Source organism: Monodelphis domestica, chromosome 1 (assembly GCF_027887165.1).
Source record: "Monodelphis domestica isolate mMonDom1 chromosome 1, mMonDom1.pri, whole genome shotgun sequence".
Taxonomy (NCBI): Eukaryota; Metazoa; Chordata; class Mammalia; order Didelphimorphia; family Didelphidae; genus Monodelphis; species Monodelphis domestica.
In genome coordinates this window covers 142,521,994-142,543,131 of record NC_077227.1, presented here as the reverse complement: position 1 = coordinate 142,543,131, position 21,138 = coordinate 142,521,994, and the positions used below count along the sequence as shown (strand labels likewise).

Here is a 21,138-nt window from a genome sequence, read left to right as displayed (position 1 = left end):
TTATTATACTACAAAGTATAGGAGCAAAAAACACCAACTAATAATATTATGGCTGAATATTCAGATTTTCCAAAGTACAAAGCAATAAGATTATATTTTTGTCAAAAAGCAATGTGTTCAAATAATAAAGCAACCTAATGGAATTTCTGCACTGTGCTTATACCTCAATTGGCTGACATTTTGAAATTTACATAGAAGACTCCACATCCCTTCAGTATGATAGGCAAGAATAATAGCAAACAGGGTTGATCCTCTCTTTATACATGCAACATTTATGAGAAATTTAAAACTAAAATTTCTGAATGTGGATCTTGTAAGATAACCACAATTGTTGAGATTTACTGATAGAGGGAATTTCCTTATGGGTAGTTGCCTATACCATGATAGTGTAGGAGAGGAGCAAAAAGAAAAATATAAACAATAATTTCTTCCTCCTAGATCTCTGGAGGCAATTGCACTAAACTCAAAGGAATACATTTCTAATGAAATAACATAGCAGTAATAGGTTGGTGTGTTTACAGATATATGCACAATATACTTATAGAGGAATCTTTGCTTCTGAAATTAAATCACTTGGAGACAAATGAAAGAAAAATTAAGATTTATCTTTGGAGACTGAGTTCATCTAAGTAAACCAAATTATATGGGTTTTAAAACAAATATATTATTTAGTTAAAGAAATGGCATTCTGAGAGTCTAGAAGAACTAAAGTCTCTGAAAAATTAGAGATAAATATTATTTAATGAGCAATTACTTAAAAAGCAATTGGAAGATGGTAGATGATAAACAAGCTGCATAAAATATAACAAATAGGAAATATCAAAGAAGTACAGAAATGTCATCATGGAAATCAACAAAAGAGAAAAGACGGTCTGGTTATATATATCAATGTTAAGGAATAATAGGCAAGAGGTTGAGTGCTTCACTGAACTGTCTAAAATATTAATGAGAGTCAAGTCTAGCATGTTTTGTGGATTTCTCACTCTCTCAAATATGTCCCCTGTCTTCTCTGACAGCAACACCTTTCCAGTGCAGGCCCTCATCATCTCACTCCTTAACTACTGTAACAGCCTACCAGTGGATTTCCTGACTCAAGTTTCTCCCCACTCCAATCTATCCTCCACTCAGACACTAAAGTAATTTCTATAAAATGTAGATCTGATCACCTCATGTCCCATTTAATAAACTCAACTGATTTTTACTGTCTCTAGGAGCAAATACTAAATGTTATGCTTGGCATTTATTTAGTCTTTCATAAGGGTATTCCACATCCTAACCCCACATTTTTCCAGTCTTCTTACATGTTAATCCCAACAAATAATTCTATGAACTAGTGACATCTGTCTGACAAGACACTCCATCTCTCAGCTCATACTGACCAATAAAATTATTCCCAAACTCAAAGCTTCATGGAAGATACTTCTCTAAGCCAGTATCCTGCTGATTGATGCTACAGGCTTATACCACAGACTTAAAAAGTGAACAGGAACTACTTAGCAACAAAGAAGCTGGGGCCAAACAGCTTGAGGAAAGACCAGGCTTTGCAGGTACACTATAGCCAAAAGAGGATCTTGCATCACCTGTTGGAACTGACCAGTTCCTAAACCTCTAACCTGATTCATTGTTCTCCTTCCCTCCACAAACTATGGAAGTACATTAGCCTAAATTGCTTTTCAACAGATGTTTGTGTGTGCTGGGGCCAACCCCAAGATTTGGAATGTTACTGCTAGGTTTTTTTTCGGGGGGTTGACTTTCCATTCTTGTTCTTATAGTTAAAAAACTTACTTTTTAGTATTAAATCACAGAGTATTTTTTTATTTGCTATTGTTACTCAAGTCTCAGCTTAATTTTGAAATAAATGCAGAACTAAGGAAATACAATCCCAACAAATCTTAAGTCCTATCATATCACTAACCTTAGCCTTGGAACTGCTTAAGCACTCACAGATTGCATCTACCTTTAATTGACAAAGCAAGATGAAAGATTTATTTACATAGTATTGATTCTAAGATGGAAGGTAAAGGTTAAAAAAAAAAAAACTCAACATCTTGCCCACAAGAAGAATTAAAATTCTATGGCAACAATTATGCAAGGATTTTAAAAAAGATATTATAAAGTAAATGAGATCTACAGCAAAAAGAAATCTAAAAAGGTTAACTGAAACTAAACAGAAGAGGCATAAAATCTTAACCTAGTAGTCATAAATTCCCTAAAAATAGAAATGGAACAAATGAAAACTAATAGCCCTAGAAGACAATAAGAATTCTTAAAATAAAGTCAAAAGACTAATAAGACAAAGGAAAATTAAACATCCCTATTCAAAACCAGTAAAACCCAATAGGAAGATAGAAATTTCATTTAAAATTACTTTAAAATATTTGGAAGCCTACCTTATACGATACACACAAGAATGACATAAATAACAACTATAAATACTTTTTATAGAAATAAAGGCAGGAAAAATTAATTTTCATGAATATTCCAAATCAATATAATAAAATTATGATACTCCCTAATTTTATTTAATTCCAAACCAATAAAACCAAGAAAATATTACTTTATAGAACTAGAAATATGATAAAATAATTAATATGAAGGAAAAAAGATAAAGAACCTCAAGAAACAATGAAAAGAAATGTCAATGAAGGGGACCTCTCAGTGCCAGATCTCAAACTATACAACCAGTTATAATAATGGAAATAATTTGCACTGATTTTAAATTAGAGAGGATTACAGAGGAAGAACTGGATAGTTTTAATTACATAAAACTTAAAAGAGATTTTTCACAAACAAATCGAATGAAGGTAAGATTAAAAGGGAAATCAAGAGCAAAAAAATCCCCAAACCCTTTGTATCAAGTTTCTCACAAAGGTCTCATTTCCACAATATTAGGAACTGATTCAAACTTATAAGAAAAAAAATTACCCAATTGGTAAATATTATAAGAATATGAAATTACTAATTCTCATGGAAATGAATTCAAGATATATGTAGTCATATGAAAAAAATTCTCCAAAGTAACCATGAAATTCAACCTTACATCATTAGAATGGGAAAGATGACAAAAAAGGAAAATGATAAATATTGGAAGGTCTATGGGGGAAAAAGGCACATTGTTACATTTTTCATTTACATTTTAAAAAATGTCCAGTCTAGCCCTGCTCATTCCCAACGTGAATCAGCTTTTCAGGACACCCTGCAGCTCTGTTCCATCCTGCTTTTCAGCTCCCTTTTACTGTGGTCAGAGAAAGTCTGTTTGTATTTGTATTCCCAGTACTCAGCACAGTGCCTGGTGCCTATATAGTAAGAACTAAATCAATGCTTTATTTACCTGGTGCACAGACATTTCATATTGGTAGTATTTCACTCTCTTTGACATTGTGGATTTTTGGTTTTATGTCATCTTTAAGTATGAATGCAATTCCTTTTGGGGAATCAACTGATACATACTAAATTTTTTTCCAGTTTTCCATTTACCTTATTCCTTTCATTTTATTTTAAAGATGTATTTCTTATCCATTCTACCACATTCTTACATTTTGTGGAATTGTTTAATACACTCAAGTTTAAGGTTATGGTTGTCAGACATATTTGTTCATTTTAATTTTTTTGTAATAATTTTATATACTTCTTTTAAGTCAGTATTTGTTGCTGTGATTTCTTTTGTTTATATTAATTTGAGGCTAGTATATTCTCACATCTTTTGTCATACTTGTACTAGAGATGAAACCTTGGTGAATTATAGTGGGGGAAATTTAGAGATGTTGCACCAGGAAGTAAGCAAAAGAAAGAGACTGAATCTTGAGCCCCTCTCCTATACTACTTCCTGTTTCTTCTTTTCCCAACTGTCTTGATGGAGATTTTCTCACAGATAGTAAGTTATAAATTTTCCCACTAATAACCAATCCTACAAGCTAGTACTTTAACTAAAGGATCTTTTATTCTTTGGGGAGAAGGGGATAAAATGAGCCTGGGGAAAGAGGGAAACTAGGGTCACCCTAATTTCTAAATTACCTTGTTGGAAGGCTTTTGAAATAAAAGTCTCCCCCTAAGGGTAGATAATAACAGCACTCCTAACAAGTCTTCTAGACAAAACCAAATATCTCTTCAGCTCACAGTATAAGTAGAAGGCAATGGCCAGAGAGGAGATGAAGGGGTTCTGTCTTCTACCTTCAGGCAGAAACAGCCAAGTGAATTCTCAGGCAACTAGAGCCTCTAACTGCCTCTTTCAAGCTTCCATTGGAACAGCTTCTCACCTCCTCCGATGATTTGTGTGTTCCAAATGTTCTGAGCTCTCATTGCTTTGCAGATCCAACTTTTTGTCTTTGCCCAAATTTCTTCACTCATACATACTCCTAGCTATCTACTTTATATAAGTTCCTTAAATTTATTTATAACATCATTTTTATTTTTAAAAATTCATTAGTCTCTATCCTTTTCTGTCTAGCTAAACATGTGATTCAAAATCTGAAATGGATATCATTAATTTGGGGAAGAAAAGTTAGGCAAGAGGGAATATATGTATATGCTACTTTATTATCTCTCTGGATTCCATTTTATTGTATATTAGTCTTAAAGTTTTTTTTACTCATTTAAATATTTCAAAAAATATTTAAACAAAGTGAATTGTTTCTAAATCCAAGTGCCTACAATGTTCTGTTTATCTTAAATTCAAATATAATTATTCAGTTATGGATATAAGCAAAACAAGAGGAAGAAAATCTGAATGCTTATTAAAGAGTATTTGCTATATAAACCACTATTTAACAAAAGACCTGGAGCAAAACAAAAGATGGAATGTTTCAAATAGCTGATTAGTTTTAATCAGAATCTCTGATAAATATGTAAAGTCAGTCCTCATTCTTTTAAAACACATTAAGAATTTCTACAATTATGGGTCAAACTATCAAGCACAAAAGCATTTGATAGATTATTCCCTGAATACAAAGGTTAGTCATCAGCATTTTCAAGACCAAATTTATTACAATTACTTTGGTGAAATACTATTATGAGTAAACATTAACATGTGCAGGGTTGCACCAACTACACTGAACCTTTCCTTCAGTTGGGAGCTTGTATAGAGTGTTCTTCATATAATGGTGAATACCTTCATTGACCATGCTTTTCTGTATGTCTTGCTTAAGTTTAATTACAAGTCTTTGAAGAAGTTTCTGTGGTGGCATTTATAAAACAATCCTGTATAATATAAATATATCCATGATGTGGATGGATAGAAGTGATGGAAGAGAACCTTTAAGGCTAAGCCATAAGATTTTCTCAATGAGATCTGTAACTTAAATGGATGATAAAATACTTATTATCCAGACTATGGCATGCTGATTGAATCAGTAAATTAAGAATTACCAATGATAATAACTTCGTTCCAGAACTGAATGGGAATAAGAAGGCTAGATTATGTTTTGAAAAGTATGCAGTGTTTTTGAGGACCAGAAGCTGCTCTCTCATATAAAAGTCAACCTATATAACTGTTCTCTCAAGTTGTACGTGAATTAAATATCTAGGAGGATCACCAGATCCCAGAAGTCTTATGTAATAAGGGTCACAGAGTCTTAATTTGCCAGTGTGGCAGACCAGATTCCTGACCAGCTGAAGTCAAGGGATGTAGGGACTGAAGTGAAATCCTGGCCAATTAGAAAATCTTAGGGGAAGAGTTTAGATTGGGCTTAAAAAGCCAATGCATGAAGTGGGTGCTCTCTTCCTGGGGCTTATCTATATAATGCATCTCTGGCAAGCAGTAACTGCCTGGTGGGCACAAAAGACTAGGAATTCAGGAACTCACGTCTCTTGGGTTCTAGTCCCTTCCTGAATGTGCTCCTTGGATAGCCTTAATTTGTCTAGTACAACCATGTGGTTAATCTAGGCCCTAGACTCTAGGGGAATCTAAGACCTGATGAAGCAGAAGTAACTTGGCTAGGGTCTTTGAATTAGATAGGCTGGAACCCTTATTTCTCTTTCTTTTTCTTTAATAATAAATATGTATAATTTTAGCATAAAGTCTCCAAGATTAATTTTTATTCCTAACAGTTGTATGTTACAAATTGTGAAGATTATACTCAAGAATCACATGACTAAAAAATAAATACTTATTAAGTACCTACTATGTGTCAGGCCCTGAGCTAAGAATCAAAATTATAGGTGACCCAAAAGGCATCAGAAATGCATGACAGGTAAAACTAGGCTACAACATAATTACAAGATGGAAAAAAAAGGTAATGTAAAGGAAACTAATGATCAAAAATATAGTTTTATTGTGGAGTGAGAGTTAGCACCAATAGATAGATAGTCCAGTGTGCTATAATGTACTGACCAAATATAAAAAAAGATGTAGAGAAACCTTGAGCATTGTAGAGAAGAGACTTTGTCAAGGATTTATGGAGAACATGAGAAAGAATAGCGAGAGAAGGAGTTATGGATGGTTGGCAGTATAAATCTATGAGATCAGAGATTTGATAAAATAATGAAATATTTGGTGAAGAAATTATGTACACAGTCCCCCAAAGAGGCTCGGCAGCTAGCTTGTTGAATGAATGAACACCTATCACTAGAAAATTGCAGCTCTCTAACACGACATATTGTTAAGATCCTATGACCCTCTGAGATCCTCTAAGTAAGTTATCACATTATTTTACAAGTGAGAAAATTTTTCCTATGTCTATTCCCTTATTCCTTCTTTGGCTACAGTCAGCAATTCTAGAACTGTCAAAAAATAGTAATGACAATTACTTTATCCCTTAACTTATTGGTAAAGCTTGAATTTGTCTCCAAAACAAATAATGTTAGCAATTGCTTTTTGTAATAACAGAAAACTGGAAACAAAATAGATGCTAAATGACTATGAATGTAATTGTGTTGCACAATATGATGAATGTGAAGAATAAAGATGACTGTGAATTGATGGAGGACAAAGTAAGCACAATCAGGGAAACAAAATACAATGAGTAGAGCCTTATAAATAGAAAGAACAAATAAAAATTGAAACTAGATGTAGTATAAGGATTTAAATGTTGTTCATCATATTTGGGAATACTCCATTTACTCCTATGATTACTATTTTTACAGAATAAATTAGTTCCATATTCTTATAAAGATATTTTATATATCTACTGATACAATCATGTGATTTTTGTTTTTGTTACTAATATTGCATATTATACTTATAATTTTCCTGGCATAATATAATCTATTAATCTGTTTCCTTGCCATGACTATTCTCTTTTCCCAACCCTCAATCCATCCTTCACAGAGCTACCAAAATAATCTTAAAGTATAAGTGATACCATATCAATTCCCTTGCTCAAAAACTTTCAAGGACTCTTAAAGCCTTGAGGATAAAAAAAAACCAATTCCAACTATCTTTACAAGCTTATTTAAACTCTATATTACAAATTAACTGCACGTTTTTTACTATTTGCAGAACTTTACATGTTGGCCTTTACCTCTTAAATATTTAGATAACCACCTCTCCTCCATTTACTCTTTCAAAATGCTTTTCTTCCTTTAAGAATCAGCATAGGTCCTATGTCCTCTATGAAGCCTTCCTTGTCAGTGTTAATATCATTTCCATTAAAAAATGAGTTCCTTGAGGCAGAGACATCCTTAAGGTATAGCCTTTACTATACTTTATTATATTTAAAAAAAGTTTAATATTTACAAAGAATAGATACTTGAAACCTGTTATCCAACTATTAGTATTTTTATAGATGAAGTAGCTGAGATTTACTGGGTTTAAGTTACCTATACATGGTCAAAGAGCTATTAAGTGACAGAACTAGAATTTAAACACAGGACTTCAGACTTCAAATTTAGAACTTGGTTATACTATAGTACTCTTTAGATTTAGATGAAATAGGAAAAATTTTTAAATGTTCTCCTTTTATGTAGCCTGAAATAAAACTTACAGGTTATAACTGAAAGTAAATTTTAAATAGAGCTTTTACTTAGAATATCCTATATTATGCTTTTTGAAGTTCAGAATTAGAAACTATCTGTAAATGTACATTAAAGACTCAGAGGTGACATGACCAACATAAGCCTACATTATATTATGAGCAAATGAGTTTGTGAAGGAAATGGGATACTGAAACAGCATTTAATGTATATAAGGGAGTTTTTGTTCCATAACTATACATGTAATGCAGACAGTCACACTCAACTTTAAAATGACCAACATATAAACAAATGTTGAGACAGCCTGAGTCTGTAATTCCTCAAAATTCTGGAGGAACAAAATTCATCATACCAACTGAATAAAGGTGCTCTTCTTACACAAAGAAATAGAAGGCAAAGACAATACTGATTTAGAATACAACTTTTTTTTTAATAGTGGGAAAAATGACACACAAGGAGATGTACTGTCTCCTAAAGCAATGAGAAGCAGTGGAAGGCAAAACTATTTTTTAAAAGCTTGGGAATAGATTCAGCTAGGCAAAGTCCTCCCAAGGGTATTAAAAAGTGAAAATAGAAGGACAAAAAAAATCTTAAGAAAAATAGATATGTAAAAAACCTACTACAGCAAATTGTTTTCATCATCAAGGACAATAGAATAATCACATTTAACCCTAACACTACAATTCCAGAAGTGTGGCCAGATGGACCAAATAGGTTTTGAAGTCAATGTTGAAGGAAATGAGGGACAGAATGCAAGGCATCTTAAGGTGGGAAATATACCAAAGGTGTGAAGGGAAAAAAACAGACCTTCTTAGCACCAAAATAAAACAATAAAGTATCAAGTACTACTACAACTGTAGATGCCTAATCTCCTATTTATACAATATATTACGGAGAATCATCTAAATACACATACCAAGGACATTCCTGGTAATGTTATTGATAAGGAATAAGCAAGCATTTCTTTACCATTTCACAATTAACAAAAACATAGAGAATATGAATCCCAATATGCATGTTGTTTGTGTATTATTTTAAAAAAAGTTTTCCTGGAGAGGTGTAACAAGAAAAATAATTCTACCCTACAAACTTATGATTATAAACATGAGGTGACACACAAAAAAGGGAGATGTTTGCCATAGGTATTCACTGCTGTAATGGAGAAGATCAAGCACAGAGTTCAAGTTGAAAAGGAATTCTCTAAGGGTGGTGTAGTCCTCAGCTTGCATGACACTGTTTTGGCCCCATGTAGCCCCAGAAGACTGTAGAGCCTCTTGAAAAGGTTTGTAACCACTAAAAGAGAGTTTGGCCTTACCATGCATACAGGAAAGACTAAGTAGATGAAGAATTTCTACTGTCCAGATTACGACATTCATTGGGAAGGACAACCTATAGAGCTCATCCATCAATATGTATACCTGAGACAGAAAGTACAGATGGATAAGAAATTAGGCCCAGAGTTGAAAAGGAGAAGAGCTAGCTAGATTGTTTTTAGGAAATTTATTAATCTTTGATGACCTCAATTAAAACAAAACAAAACAAAACACAAAGGCCCATTTGTTTGAGGTCAACATTCTATTGGTGTTGTTCTTTGGCAGGGAAACATAGAACACAAAAGTCTCTGAAGATTTAAAAATAAGTATTACACAGAAGATAATGAAGAAATGTATAGCAAGTATGAGCAGGCTACATCAAATTAATGAGGAATTTCAAGACTAGAAAAAGACTATTAAGGAAATATACAACAGGAACGGAAAGACTAGTCAATGAGGGTGAGGGACAGCCAAAATGATCCATTGGTCCCCTTGGACTGTCACAAGAAAGCAATGAATGCCTCCAGGCCACTAAGTAAACTCTTGTAGAGAGCTTATGGGAGTATACACACAAAATTAATACAGTGTAGAGAAGGATTAGGATATACATCACTGCACAGAACTTTCAAATTCATGAGATCACAGATCTATTTGAGTATTTAAGAATACTGGTCAACATTGATTTCATTCATTCAAAAGTATGATGTGCAAGACTTTGAGCTAGGCTCTGGGAAAGATATGAAATTTATAAGAAGTTGTTTCACCTATATCTTCTCTCTCCATTTAAGACTGTAAACTACTTGGGGTTCAGGGCTATGTATCTTGCATTTGTTTGGCATAGCATTTTGCTAACAAAACTGACTAAATGAAAATTGAAATGCTTAGAAACATTACTCTATAAAATTTAAAAGCATTTGAATAAGTCTTAATCTACATTTTAAAGGATTACATATCCTTTATGTAGTTATAATGACTGACATTAGAATGTTTTGCTGAAGTCCTATGCAAGCTGAAAGAAAAATATTATAGCATATTTTTACATTATATGACAATTATACTATTTTCTATTTAATAGCACAAATTGCAAACAATCTATATAAAATGATTATATAAAGAATTTGAGAATTTCAGATTTCTAAATATCCTCAGGTCTAATAAGCAATATGGATTAGGGTACTTTAAACAACAGTTTTGGGAGGCAGAAGGTTTTTTAATCCCAGTTATTCCAGTGGCTAATTATGGGACTCTTTATCAAACCATGAGTCTCCGTACTCTTAATTTTTTAATCTTTAAAACGGAGGTTAATTATACTTATGTAAGACACTTGTGTATTAAGAGGACTGATATACAAAAGTACCAACATATCATTATCACTTATATGAACATTCATCTAGAAGTATCCAAAACATCAATAAAAAGTATTTCATAAATCAAAGAATATTATTTAATTCCTCTTCAAATATTATATCTGAAACCAGAGGTGGAGAAGCACTGCAATAAATAAAGGCATTACTGCTAATCTGCCCATAAAAGCAATATAAACAATATGATGAGAGAAAAGACTAACTAGCTCTCAATTACTAGTTGTAATTTACACAAAAAATTAAAATAACCAAAATCCTAGGAGTGTGGATGGATATTGGTGGGTGGAGGAGTAGCTGCCTGGATAATGATGGCATTAGGCTTCAAATCAATAATAGTGACTATCCAGTCACAACAAATACAACTGGCCAATTCTCATATCTGTCTTATAGCCAACAGAAGGGGGAAAGGAAAAGCTGAATAGTTTAAGCATTTCTCTAATCACAAGACAACACATTCTCTCATGTGAAATGACCACCAGACCTTAGCTGAATACCAGAAATCACTTCATTGTGTTGTCTAACTTAATCTTGGGTATGCTCAACACCTTCCCAACTCTCTCAACCTCCTCTCCCCACTGATGTGAGGGCTGATGGGAAGAGCACTAAATTCCACTCAAAACTTCCCTTAAAAGAGGGCAGAAACTGGACTTCCAATTTAGTTCACGTGGCATCTGCAGCTCCTCTTGATCTCAGGTCCACAGAAGTACCCCACTAGTATAGTGTTCTTCTGACTCCACTTTCCAATTTCTTCTGTACTATCTTCTCCCATTAAACTATAAGCTCCTAGGGGCAGGGATTGTCTTTTTCTTATCTGCATCACCAAGCACTTGGTAAGTTGAGTTGCCTGACATTTAATGTTTTTTAATTGAATTGAACTTGAATTGCATATATAGTCTGTATTGTATCAGTACATGATTGTTTCAAGGATCATTGAGTCTCATATCTTTATTCTACAAATGAAATTGGCACTACAGAGGTTAATCTTGCCCAATATCACATAACTAGAAAGTTATGGGAAGCCTAGAAAAACAAAGACTGCTAATTTTCACTCTAGTGTTTCATTGTACCTATCCATATAACATTCAACAATTAGTTATGAATTAGTAAGCCAAAGCCTCCACCTTCCTATCTATTCTACCAGTACTCTCCTGGCATTAATAAAATGATCATTACAATAATAATGACACTTAGAAGTTGCAAGATATTTTACACATACTTGTCATTTGATCCTTATAATCAGGTGAAGTAGATGTTTTTATTATATACATTTTATAGATAATGAATCTGAGGCACAGAGGATTGATGAAAATAACCTTTGTTAGATGACTTTTATTGCTTGTACAGATTATCTGTTTCCTCTCAGAAACCCCATTTTAAGGAAAGCACCTAGGCCATCCATGTGTTCATTCCTCTCCTAATTCTTTTCTTGACTCTCCAGACTTTCTCTACTCGGTCATAGAGGGTATGCTGTTCCTCAATCTGCCATTGTTTAGCTTCCTTTTATGTGTAGTTTTGTCCCGTTTCCTTGAGGACAGGGATTGCCTTTATTTCTACTTGTATTCCTAGAGTCTAGTACCATGCCCAGCTTATAGTAAGTACTTAATAATTGTTAATTTGATTTGACCTAGGGGTTGAGCAACTCACTAGCAGTTACATAGCTAGAATTAGTTTAGAAAGACACAAAACCTGGGCTCTTAGAACTCTAAGTCCATTGCTTTTTACTTCTGTTTCATTCTGTCTATACAAAACAAAACAAAACCAAAAAAAAAACCCAGTTTTTAAAAAATGCAAACTGATTAAATGTACAATAATACAAGAATTGGTACATGAAGAGCATCAAAGTAACTAACTATAAAATACAGGTTTATGCTCATCCCTATGAATATTTCTTAAGAGAAAAGCAGAAGGATATTTTTAATTTATATTGTTATTTATATTTTTCAAAACTTTCATATGAATTATCTCATTTAATTTCCAGAGCAAATCTATAGTAAAATTGTCACTTTTGTATTGCTCAATCTAGCAGTTAGAAACATAATAGTCACATATAGTTATTGAAACTAGAAAGAATAAACAGGCCATAATAAAATTAGCTGCATTATTAATGAGTCACACATATCAAATACTAGTATAAAGTATTCTATTACCAGATACCTATCATCTACTAGTTATTTGACTAGATAGTACTTCTTTATTATTATATATGAATTTACACCCTGGTAGTACCACTTTACAAAGTACTACTAAAAATTTAGGCAAATAAAAGTGATATGAAAAATGAAATATAATACTATAGTACAGTAATACACAAAAGAAATATTCAAAAGCCTTTTGAATGAAAAAATTTTTTGTATATAGACAAAATTCTACTTCAAAACAAAGTACTATTTAAGTCCCAAAGAATGAGTTGACAATTTTACAGAAACTAAGAAATCAATTAATGGGTGGGAAAGTTTCCTCCAAAAATGTTGGTGTCAGAAAAATAATCATATTGAAATTATGATGAGCCAAGAACTTGTGGATTAATCAGAAATTCAAAACTTGGACTAACTTACTGGCTAAAACAATGAAAGCTTATTTACATAAATAAGTTGCTAACTTTCACAATTAATAATTGAAAGACTTACATGTCTCTGTAACTTCTGGATATTAGTGTAACTGAATTATAATGAGGACTGAGGACACATTCCTTAACTAAAGTGACTTTAAAACTATTCAAATGTTAGCATGAGTAGAAACACAATAAAACATATTTATTAATTAAAAAATCTAAAAGCAGAAATTTAAAAAACATTTCACAATATAAAAATGTTCATATTATATTTACCATTTTATCTATTGAATACAAATACCTTAATAATAAAAAAGCAAATATGTAAAGCTTTGAATGAGAAGCACTGTAGCAAATGGACCAGGGCAACTTTAGAGTTAAAAAATAGGAGTTCAAGTTATGCCTCCAAAACATTAATAACTGTTATATAAATCATAGGCAAAGGACAATTCCTTATTTCCCCAGGCAACTGTCGGGGAATACAAGTTGCTCACAAGTTGCTTATCTGCATTATTAGAAGGAGTTTACATATTGGAAGTTTCTTATACCAAAGAAATGACAGATTTGGATATCCTTCCCTCTAATTAAAAAAAATTAATGCCAGGAAAGTTTTTCTCCTTTACTCTTTAATTCCTATAATTTTCTTTTAGGACAGAAGTTAATTAAGTTTAGAATGGAAGACTAAGATCCCCAAAAGAAGAAATGGTGAAGAAATAAGTAATCTTTAGATCTTACCATTAAAAAAGTAAATCAGTCTCAGAAGTATTTTTTTTAAATCTAAGCATTTATTCCTTCCCTTAAGACTAAAAAATTACAAGGGCCACTTATGAGTATGAATCATTAAGTTCTGAAGAATTTCTGATTCCACATTTGTGAACTCAATATAGGAAGGCTAAAATATGCACCAGGCAAAAAAATGCAAAAAGTCAAATCTTTAACTATAAATGTTAGAGAATACTGCTTATCATCAACACAGATTTTTATTGAATACTACAATGAGTAAGGAATATCATGTGAATTAGCTTCTAGTTAGTTTTGCTAATACATGGTAAGCATTTTTTCACAATCGCTAAGGCTGTGTATACTGTTCTTTATCCAAGAAAAGAACTTCTGTCAACAAGATAATTTAGTTTTTTATTGTTAGGGGTTTAGTTTATGAAACTACTTGGTAATTACAAACTATAGGGGCAAGGAATTGAGTAATTCTGTAATGTTAAATAGGATGTTAAAGAGCTCTGTACAACCTGAGTGGACAGTGGATAAAATGAAGCATTCAAAAAGGTTTCTCATAAAGATCAGTGAAACAAGAATGGTATAGTAAAATGACAAGTGGTGGGAGAGGCAGAAGATGAGAGTTCTAGTGCCAGATCTACCCCCAGATGACTGACCCTGATTAAATCATTCTACCTTGTATGTTAGTTTCATGATGTGTAAAATGAAGGATTGGATTGTGTAATCCCAAAAGTCTTTTCCCATTCTGAAGACATAATCTAACTGAGAATAAGAATGGCAGTTAGGGCCTCAAATTGAAAATTTCTGGTTTTTTTCTAGTTTTCCCACTAATTTAGATTTTACCTTAATTTAACTTTTATATATTAATTTAACCAACTTTCAAGGTAAAACTATTTCACAAGATGAAAACTGAATATATTTGTAAAGATTCTCAATTCAAGTTTGGAATAAACAAACAAAAAAAAACAGCAGATAATCCTCAAGCTATTTCTAGCCATATTAGGGAATGGATTTGAACTATACTACAGACTAAATCAATGCTTTAGGATGGTGGTCACATCAGCCTTAAGAACAAGAAAGTATTATATTCATTTTCCACTGTTTTTAATCTAATTAAACATTATCAATGCTTCCATGAATTTATAAATGACACTCTTAAGAAATACTGATTATTTGTTATTTTTCAGAGTAAATTTTGTTTACTGGAAGTTTCCACTTCACTCCCATGAAAAATTGGATGAAAGCAGTAAGTTCACCTTTATCTCTTCTTTCATTGTTTTAAAAATCCCTAAAGAAATTAATATGAAGACTAATAACATTTTACCAAACATTTGTCTTGAAGCTAATGTAAATACTCAATAAAAGATAGAGAAAAAGTTTTTTGTTTTTTAAGTAAAAGTGAACCTAAGAAGATAGGATTATTTTATTTGAAAGTTGAAAAGAACAGTTGTTTCTTCAAACTAAGACACGTTGCCTCAATTCAGTATTTCTCATTCCAAAAAGCAAGATAGTTTTTTCTACTCTAACTATATTTGTCCTTGAGAGAACAGCAGTGTAGTATCATGAAAGACAAATTGTTAATAAATTATTTGGTGGTTCTAAGCCAAGAGGAGTCAGTTTCAAAACAACTTAATCTTTCTCCTTTATTTCCCTAGCTTATCAAATATAGACAGATATTTGTTAATTACTGATCAAGTACATGAACCAACACAGCTCCTGAAACAATGTTTTCTAACCATCTTAAAGTAATATTTGGGGATGATAGCTAATCTTTTGAAAATAATTTCATTAAAATGGATATTAAACAAAGCATTCCAGAACTAAATTTACTAGAATATAAAATAAGTAACATTAGACAGGCTTGGAAAAAAAAAACAGTCTGTAAAACTATTTACCCATCCACAAATATATTTCACCAATGCTTCCTATTACTACCAACCAATTAAATTAAAAAACAAAACAAATAATTCATACTGCATCTGTACCTAGAGGGAGAGAACCAATTCAGAATGCAGTTACAGATATTCTACAAAATACAAAAAGAGATTTATTGCTGAAAAGTAGGCTGTGAAGAGATGCTGTATGACTTTATCCCTATTTGCCCCACTAATTCCCAAAAAATAATATACATTTCTTAAATTTAAAAAAAACTAGCCTGAAATTAATCAAAATCACACTTGGAGATGTAGCATCATTTCTTAATAAGCACAGAAAATAAAATTGATAATTATATGATGAATAATACTCAAAATATATTGCAAAATAAAAATACTAAAACCGAAATTGCAATAAACTATGGTGATCATTGTGTGAAGTGGTGGTGCAGCAAAATGTGGGAAGGAGAAGGAGGGCCATGAGGATTGTATGCCTCACCCTGTGAATCATCATCTTGCTGCTTCAGGTTCTGTTATCAATAAAGGAGCAGGGCAGGGGGCTGGAGGTGGAGGGAAGCTCTGTCTTGTCTCCAGGTGTCACAATATTTTTTTTCCCCTTTCCCTGCCGCTCCATTGCAGCCCTGTAAAACATTAGGCAAGCCTCTTAACCGTTCCCTGTCTGTTCCATTCCTTATCTGTAAAATGGGGAGAAAAATGTTTATTGGCTGAAAAGCCTTTTTAAAAGTTATTACAATACTGTAAGCCTAAACATAACAATGTCCCTAGTTTGGTCAAGTCACCATCAGACCCCAGAGGAAAAAGGCTAGAAGTTTGGTTTTCTTCCTGGCTCATGGCTGTGATACACACTCCCTTCCCTTCCCCTTCCCTCCTCCCCCCACCATCAGTCTATAAGTGGACGAAAAATTATGTTAAGCAAATTAAATAAGAATGTATTAGAAATTCATTCCCTGCTTACAGTTCATGCCATAATCTAAACCGCCATACCATTCTGAATTGTCTAACAATCAATACCTGTACTTTTAATATTTTTTCATTTCATTTTTTACTTACTGCCTATATTATTTCCAATACCTTTCTTAGAGAAACAGCCTGGATGATCACCACTATCATATTAAAGTTGTTCTTTTCCTAGTTTGTCTACGATATTTATTACAATCAACAAATTAGTACAAAACTACCAAGCAAGGAACATAACAAAAAACATAGTTTTTCTATAAAGTGTTTGCAGAAAATATTTTTATAGTCATATTCTTTATTATTCCCATTTTTTACCATTTTTACCATTTTATTACCTAAGGCTTTTAGCTAAGCAAGGCTCTTTCTTAAAAAGAACAAAAACAAAAAACCAACACTTGTTTTTTAACCCTTACCTTCCACATCAGAATCAATACTATGTATTGGTTCCAAGGCAAAAGAGTAGTAAAGGCTAGGCAATGGGGGTTAAGTGACTTGCCCAGGGTGGCACAGCTAGAAAGTGTCTGAGGCCAGATTTGAACGTTGGACCTCCTGTCTCTAGGCCTGGCTCTCAATCCACTGACCAACCTAGATGCCCCCCTCTTTCTTTTTGGATAATAGAAATTCCTTCTGATGGTTATTGTCAATACTAATCTCTGGAATACAAGGCGTTCTTAACCTTTTTTGTGTACATAGTCCCTTTGGTAAGGAAATGCTCATTTCAGTTAAAAGACATTGAAAATAAATAAATAACTTTTCACCATCCAAGTTCACCGGCCCTCTGAAATCCATCCACAGATTCTTACTTGTTCTAATATGAAGGCAAGAAGGAAGATTAGAATATCCTAACAAGAAACCAGTTTGTTTCTCCTTTTACTAAGCACAACTAAATCTTTATCTCAACTAACTTTTAAGAACCTAATAAGTTTTTGCAAATTTTTAAGATTACATATTTTATTCTACATTGAGCATGTTATAATTTTGTGTTTCCTTCCCCCTCCCTGCTCCCTCCTGTTCATGATTCAGAATAGTTCTTCTTCTTTTAGCCAAGCTAAGTTTGGAAAAGTTTATTACCAAGAGGTTGATCATCAAGGGTTTAGTCCTTTTGGCCCTGGCAATTTAAGAAAAATATTTTCTAAAGATTATAATCTGGATTCTGTTGGTGAGGGGGGTGCTTAAAGACACAAAATAATTAATACAGGAAGTTCTCTGAATTTAAGGGGGTAATATGTTCTTGATTCTTATGTATATAGCAAAATCCACAAATACAACAATATCTCTTTAGAAGGAGGAGAAAAATTCTCAAGTACAGAATTGGTCACAAGAAGAAGAGCCAAAGGCTATATATATGCTTCCTTGACTGAATGATTACACAGCCATATCAAAGAATTTAAGCTGAACAAGTAATTTATTGAACTTTATTCTATGCTAATGGCAATGTGAAATTCTAAAACAAACAAAAAAACCCAGTATATTTTACTACTTCAACTATTTCAGTTAAACTGGGGAGAAGACAATGTTGGCACTAAAATATCTATGGCCAAAGTTTTCATTTCTAGGAATATGAAAAAAATTCATCTAATAATCCTGTAGAATAAGTTTTTTATTTCACACTAAAACTCCTGTATTTCCCTTAATTAGCACAGGCTTCAAAAAAGTTAGAAATCGAATATGTGACCCTGCCATTCATTTATTTTTAATTTAATTATAATTTGGCCATTAAGGAATAGACATAAAATAAAATTCACAAAATTTAAACTATTTTTGCAATTACCTATATATATACATATGAATTCTGGTATTTAAAATATGTTAATAATGTTATTAGGTGGGATAGAGGAAAAGGACTAGATGATTTCTGAGGTCCTTTTCGTGTTATGATATTACACTCTGCAATATTTATTCCTGAAAAATTAGTTTGCAAATCAACTTTTAAAATAAATCATTTTAACAGAGCAAAAGTGCTCCCCATATAAACATATATTCTTGTTACTACTTTTATAATGGAACAGTTCTCTCCTCTTGCTAATTTAATTCTTATATAAGCTTTATTTTTTCATATATAAGATTCATTTAAAGAAGAATATAACCTAAGTTCCACAAAGATTGTGGTATTCTATTTAAAATATTTTAAAGCTTTAAAGTATAAGTTGAATTTGTGAGGAAATACTGCTGGTTTAAAAAAAAAAGAAACAACTTAACTACGGCAACTTCTTTAAATAAATAATCAAAAATTTAAAGTTAATGACATTTTAGGGGAATTAATTTTTCTTAAATGTGTGTAATTAGTATGATTCAGAAAAAAGAATGCAATACTGTATTTTCTATATCCAAAAAAGATACTGAAAGATAAGTAAATGTGAGTATTACATCTCACTGCTAATAATCCAAAATTTAAGTGTTACAACAATTCTATTGATGTTATCCTTATGCTAACTTTTTTTTGGTGCTCTGGATGTAATACATGAGTACTTTTATGTAGCAGTGCACTTATCTGCAGAACATAACCAAAATATGGGCCTTAATTAAAAGTATCTCCATCGAAAGTTCTTAAATTGATCTTAATGGTTAACTATTCATAGTAGAAGTAACAGTAGTAAGACATTTTCATTGGCTATTATGTTGCCAGCTATTGGACTTTTATTTTTAAAGTGATCTCTAATGTAAAATGTTAAAACGATGTCCAAAAATATCTTATTTTGATAGAGGGAAAATAAAGCCAAACCCTACCAATTAAAGAAAAAAAAAGATCACAAACATGTGCTACTAGTCACAGAAGAAAACCAAATGAGAGAATGTATGAGCTATTTTTAAAATTACTCTATAAGGCTAATTAACAGTGCAGTATACACTGTATAAGTCTTGCATTAGTACAATACTTTGTAAAACAAGGATGACAATACTATTATTTGAACAAGCTTTATTTCAATTGGTGCACTCAATTTAAAGTTAGTTCCTTTCACAAACATAGTACTTAAGCAAACTACAGGCTATGATAATTTTTAAATTTTAAAGTGTCAATATAGAAATTCAGTGCAAACTGATTGAAATTAATAGAAAACATATTTTCTCAGGCTGACAATAAAAGTGATTATGTGCAAAGTTTTGGGAAGTAAGACACCACCTATGATGCAAAGTCAAATGAATATTATACTGGTATGCCATAAAAAAGCCTGAGACTTGAATTTGTTCAGAGTTTATATAGAAAGGTAAGAATAAAATGTTAATTACTGTGATAAAATATATTTCTTAAGAACAATATGTAAACTTATAAATAATCTTTATAGCCAACTCAGTACAATTGATTTTCACTACTAGAAGAAAAAATGTGTACAATGCTTGGATAATAGAGTCACTGTTATATGAAAAAGACAGTGAATATTTTCAGCTAAAAAAATGTGATCTCCACTGTCTTCTAAAAGAAAATATGGTTTAGTCAGGCAAATGTTTAATATCGGAAAAAGAAAGCTAAGTTTTCCAATTCTTAATATCACAACACATTAACTAATTCTTTTATTCTTTCAATAACACAATATGCTCCCTCCTTATATTTAGATCTTAGAGCTTCATAAAAATAATATGAATAATTTTAGCTCCATTCACACACTTGGAGTGTTAAAAAGAACACATCAAAATTCTATATATAAATTCACAATTCTGATTTCCAATCTACACACAAGTAATGTAGACTATTTTCTAAGAAGAGTACAAATATACCCTTTTTTCATTTAGATAGTTTGCCACAACTGGGATGGAGAAAGAGTTAGTTGGAAAAAGGGTACAGGGTAAAAATCAAACCATATACTTAAACTTTTTAAAGGAAATAGGCTTTTAGATCTGAGAAGTATTCTAAGACTCCTTTTAGAGATAAGAACATCCACTACAATTAAATATCAGAAGTAAAATAGATATCTATGTGCTAGTATTTTTAATACAAGGATCAATCTTAAATTGAAACCTTGACTGAATGTAAATTATAGGGCTTATATTAAGAAACAAAGTTTGAAAGCTGAGAGTGTGCATGTGCATTTCAGGGGGAAGGAAGGTAGTTTGCAGGATATAACAGACAAGGTTGGCTACATTTTCCATAAATTACTTCAAATGTTAAATAATAAAGTCATTTACAGGTGAACTTAAAATGAGATTTTTAAGTTAAACATTAGAAAGAAACATAGTTATGTAGTTCAATTAATATATATCTTCATTTAATGCAAAATAAATTAACATGAATTTCAAAAGAGAAGCTCAAATAGCATCCAAAAAACCACGGCCAGGAAATGAACAAAAGACAATTACTACTATCTATGATATTTACTGCTACCTTTTCTTATTTAAAAATCCAGCTATTTCTTAAAATTAACAGAAATGCTTAGAAAGTCAAGGAGTTTAGTTATTTTTTAAAAATAAAAGCACATATGTAT

The 21,138-nt window shown here is 31.9% G+C and overlaps 1 protein-coding gene across 36 annotated transcripts in view; it reads right to left on the bottom strand.

Annotated features, from left to right (window-relative positions):
- The window catches only part of MEF2A (myocyte enhancer factor 2A), a 226,294-nt gene that overhangs the window by 68,010 nt on the left and 137,146 nt on the right, over positions 1-21,138 (bottom strand). For 2 of the 36 annotated variants that reach the window (XM_016424451.2, XM_056807287.1), the window contains exon 2: positions 16,242-16,383. The exons of the other annotated variants lie outside the window; for them this stretch is intronic. In XM_016424451.2, the coding sequence (XP_016279937.1) occupies positions 16,242-16,256 (15 nt within the window). In that variant the 5' untranslated portion in view covers positions 16,257-16,383. The remainder of the gene's footprint in view (positions 1-16,241; positions 16,384-21,138) is intronic. 36 annotated transcript variants of the gene reach the window in all.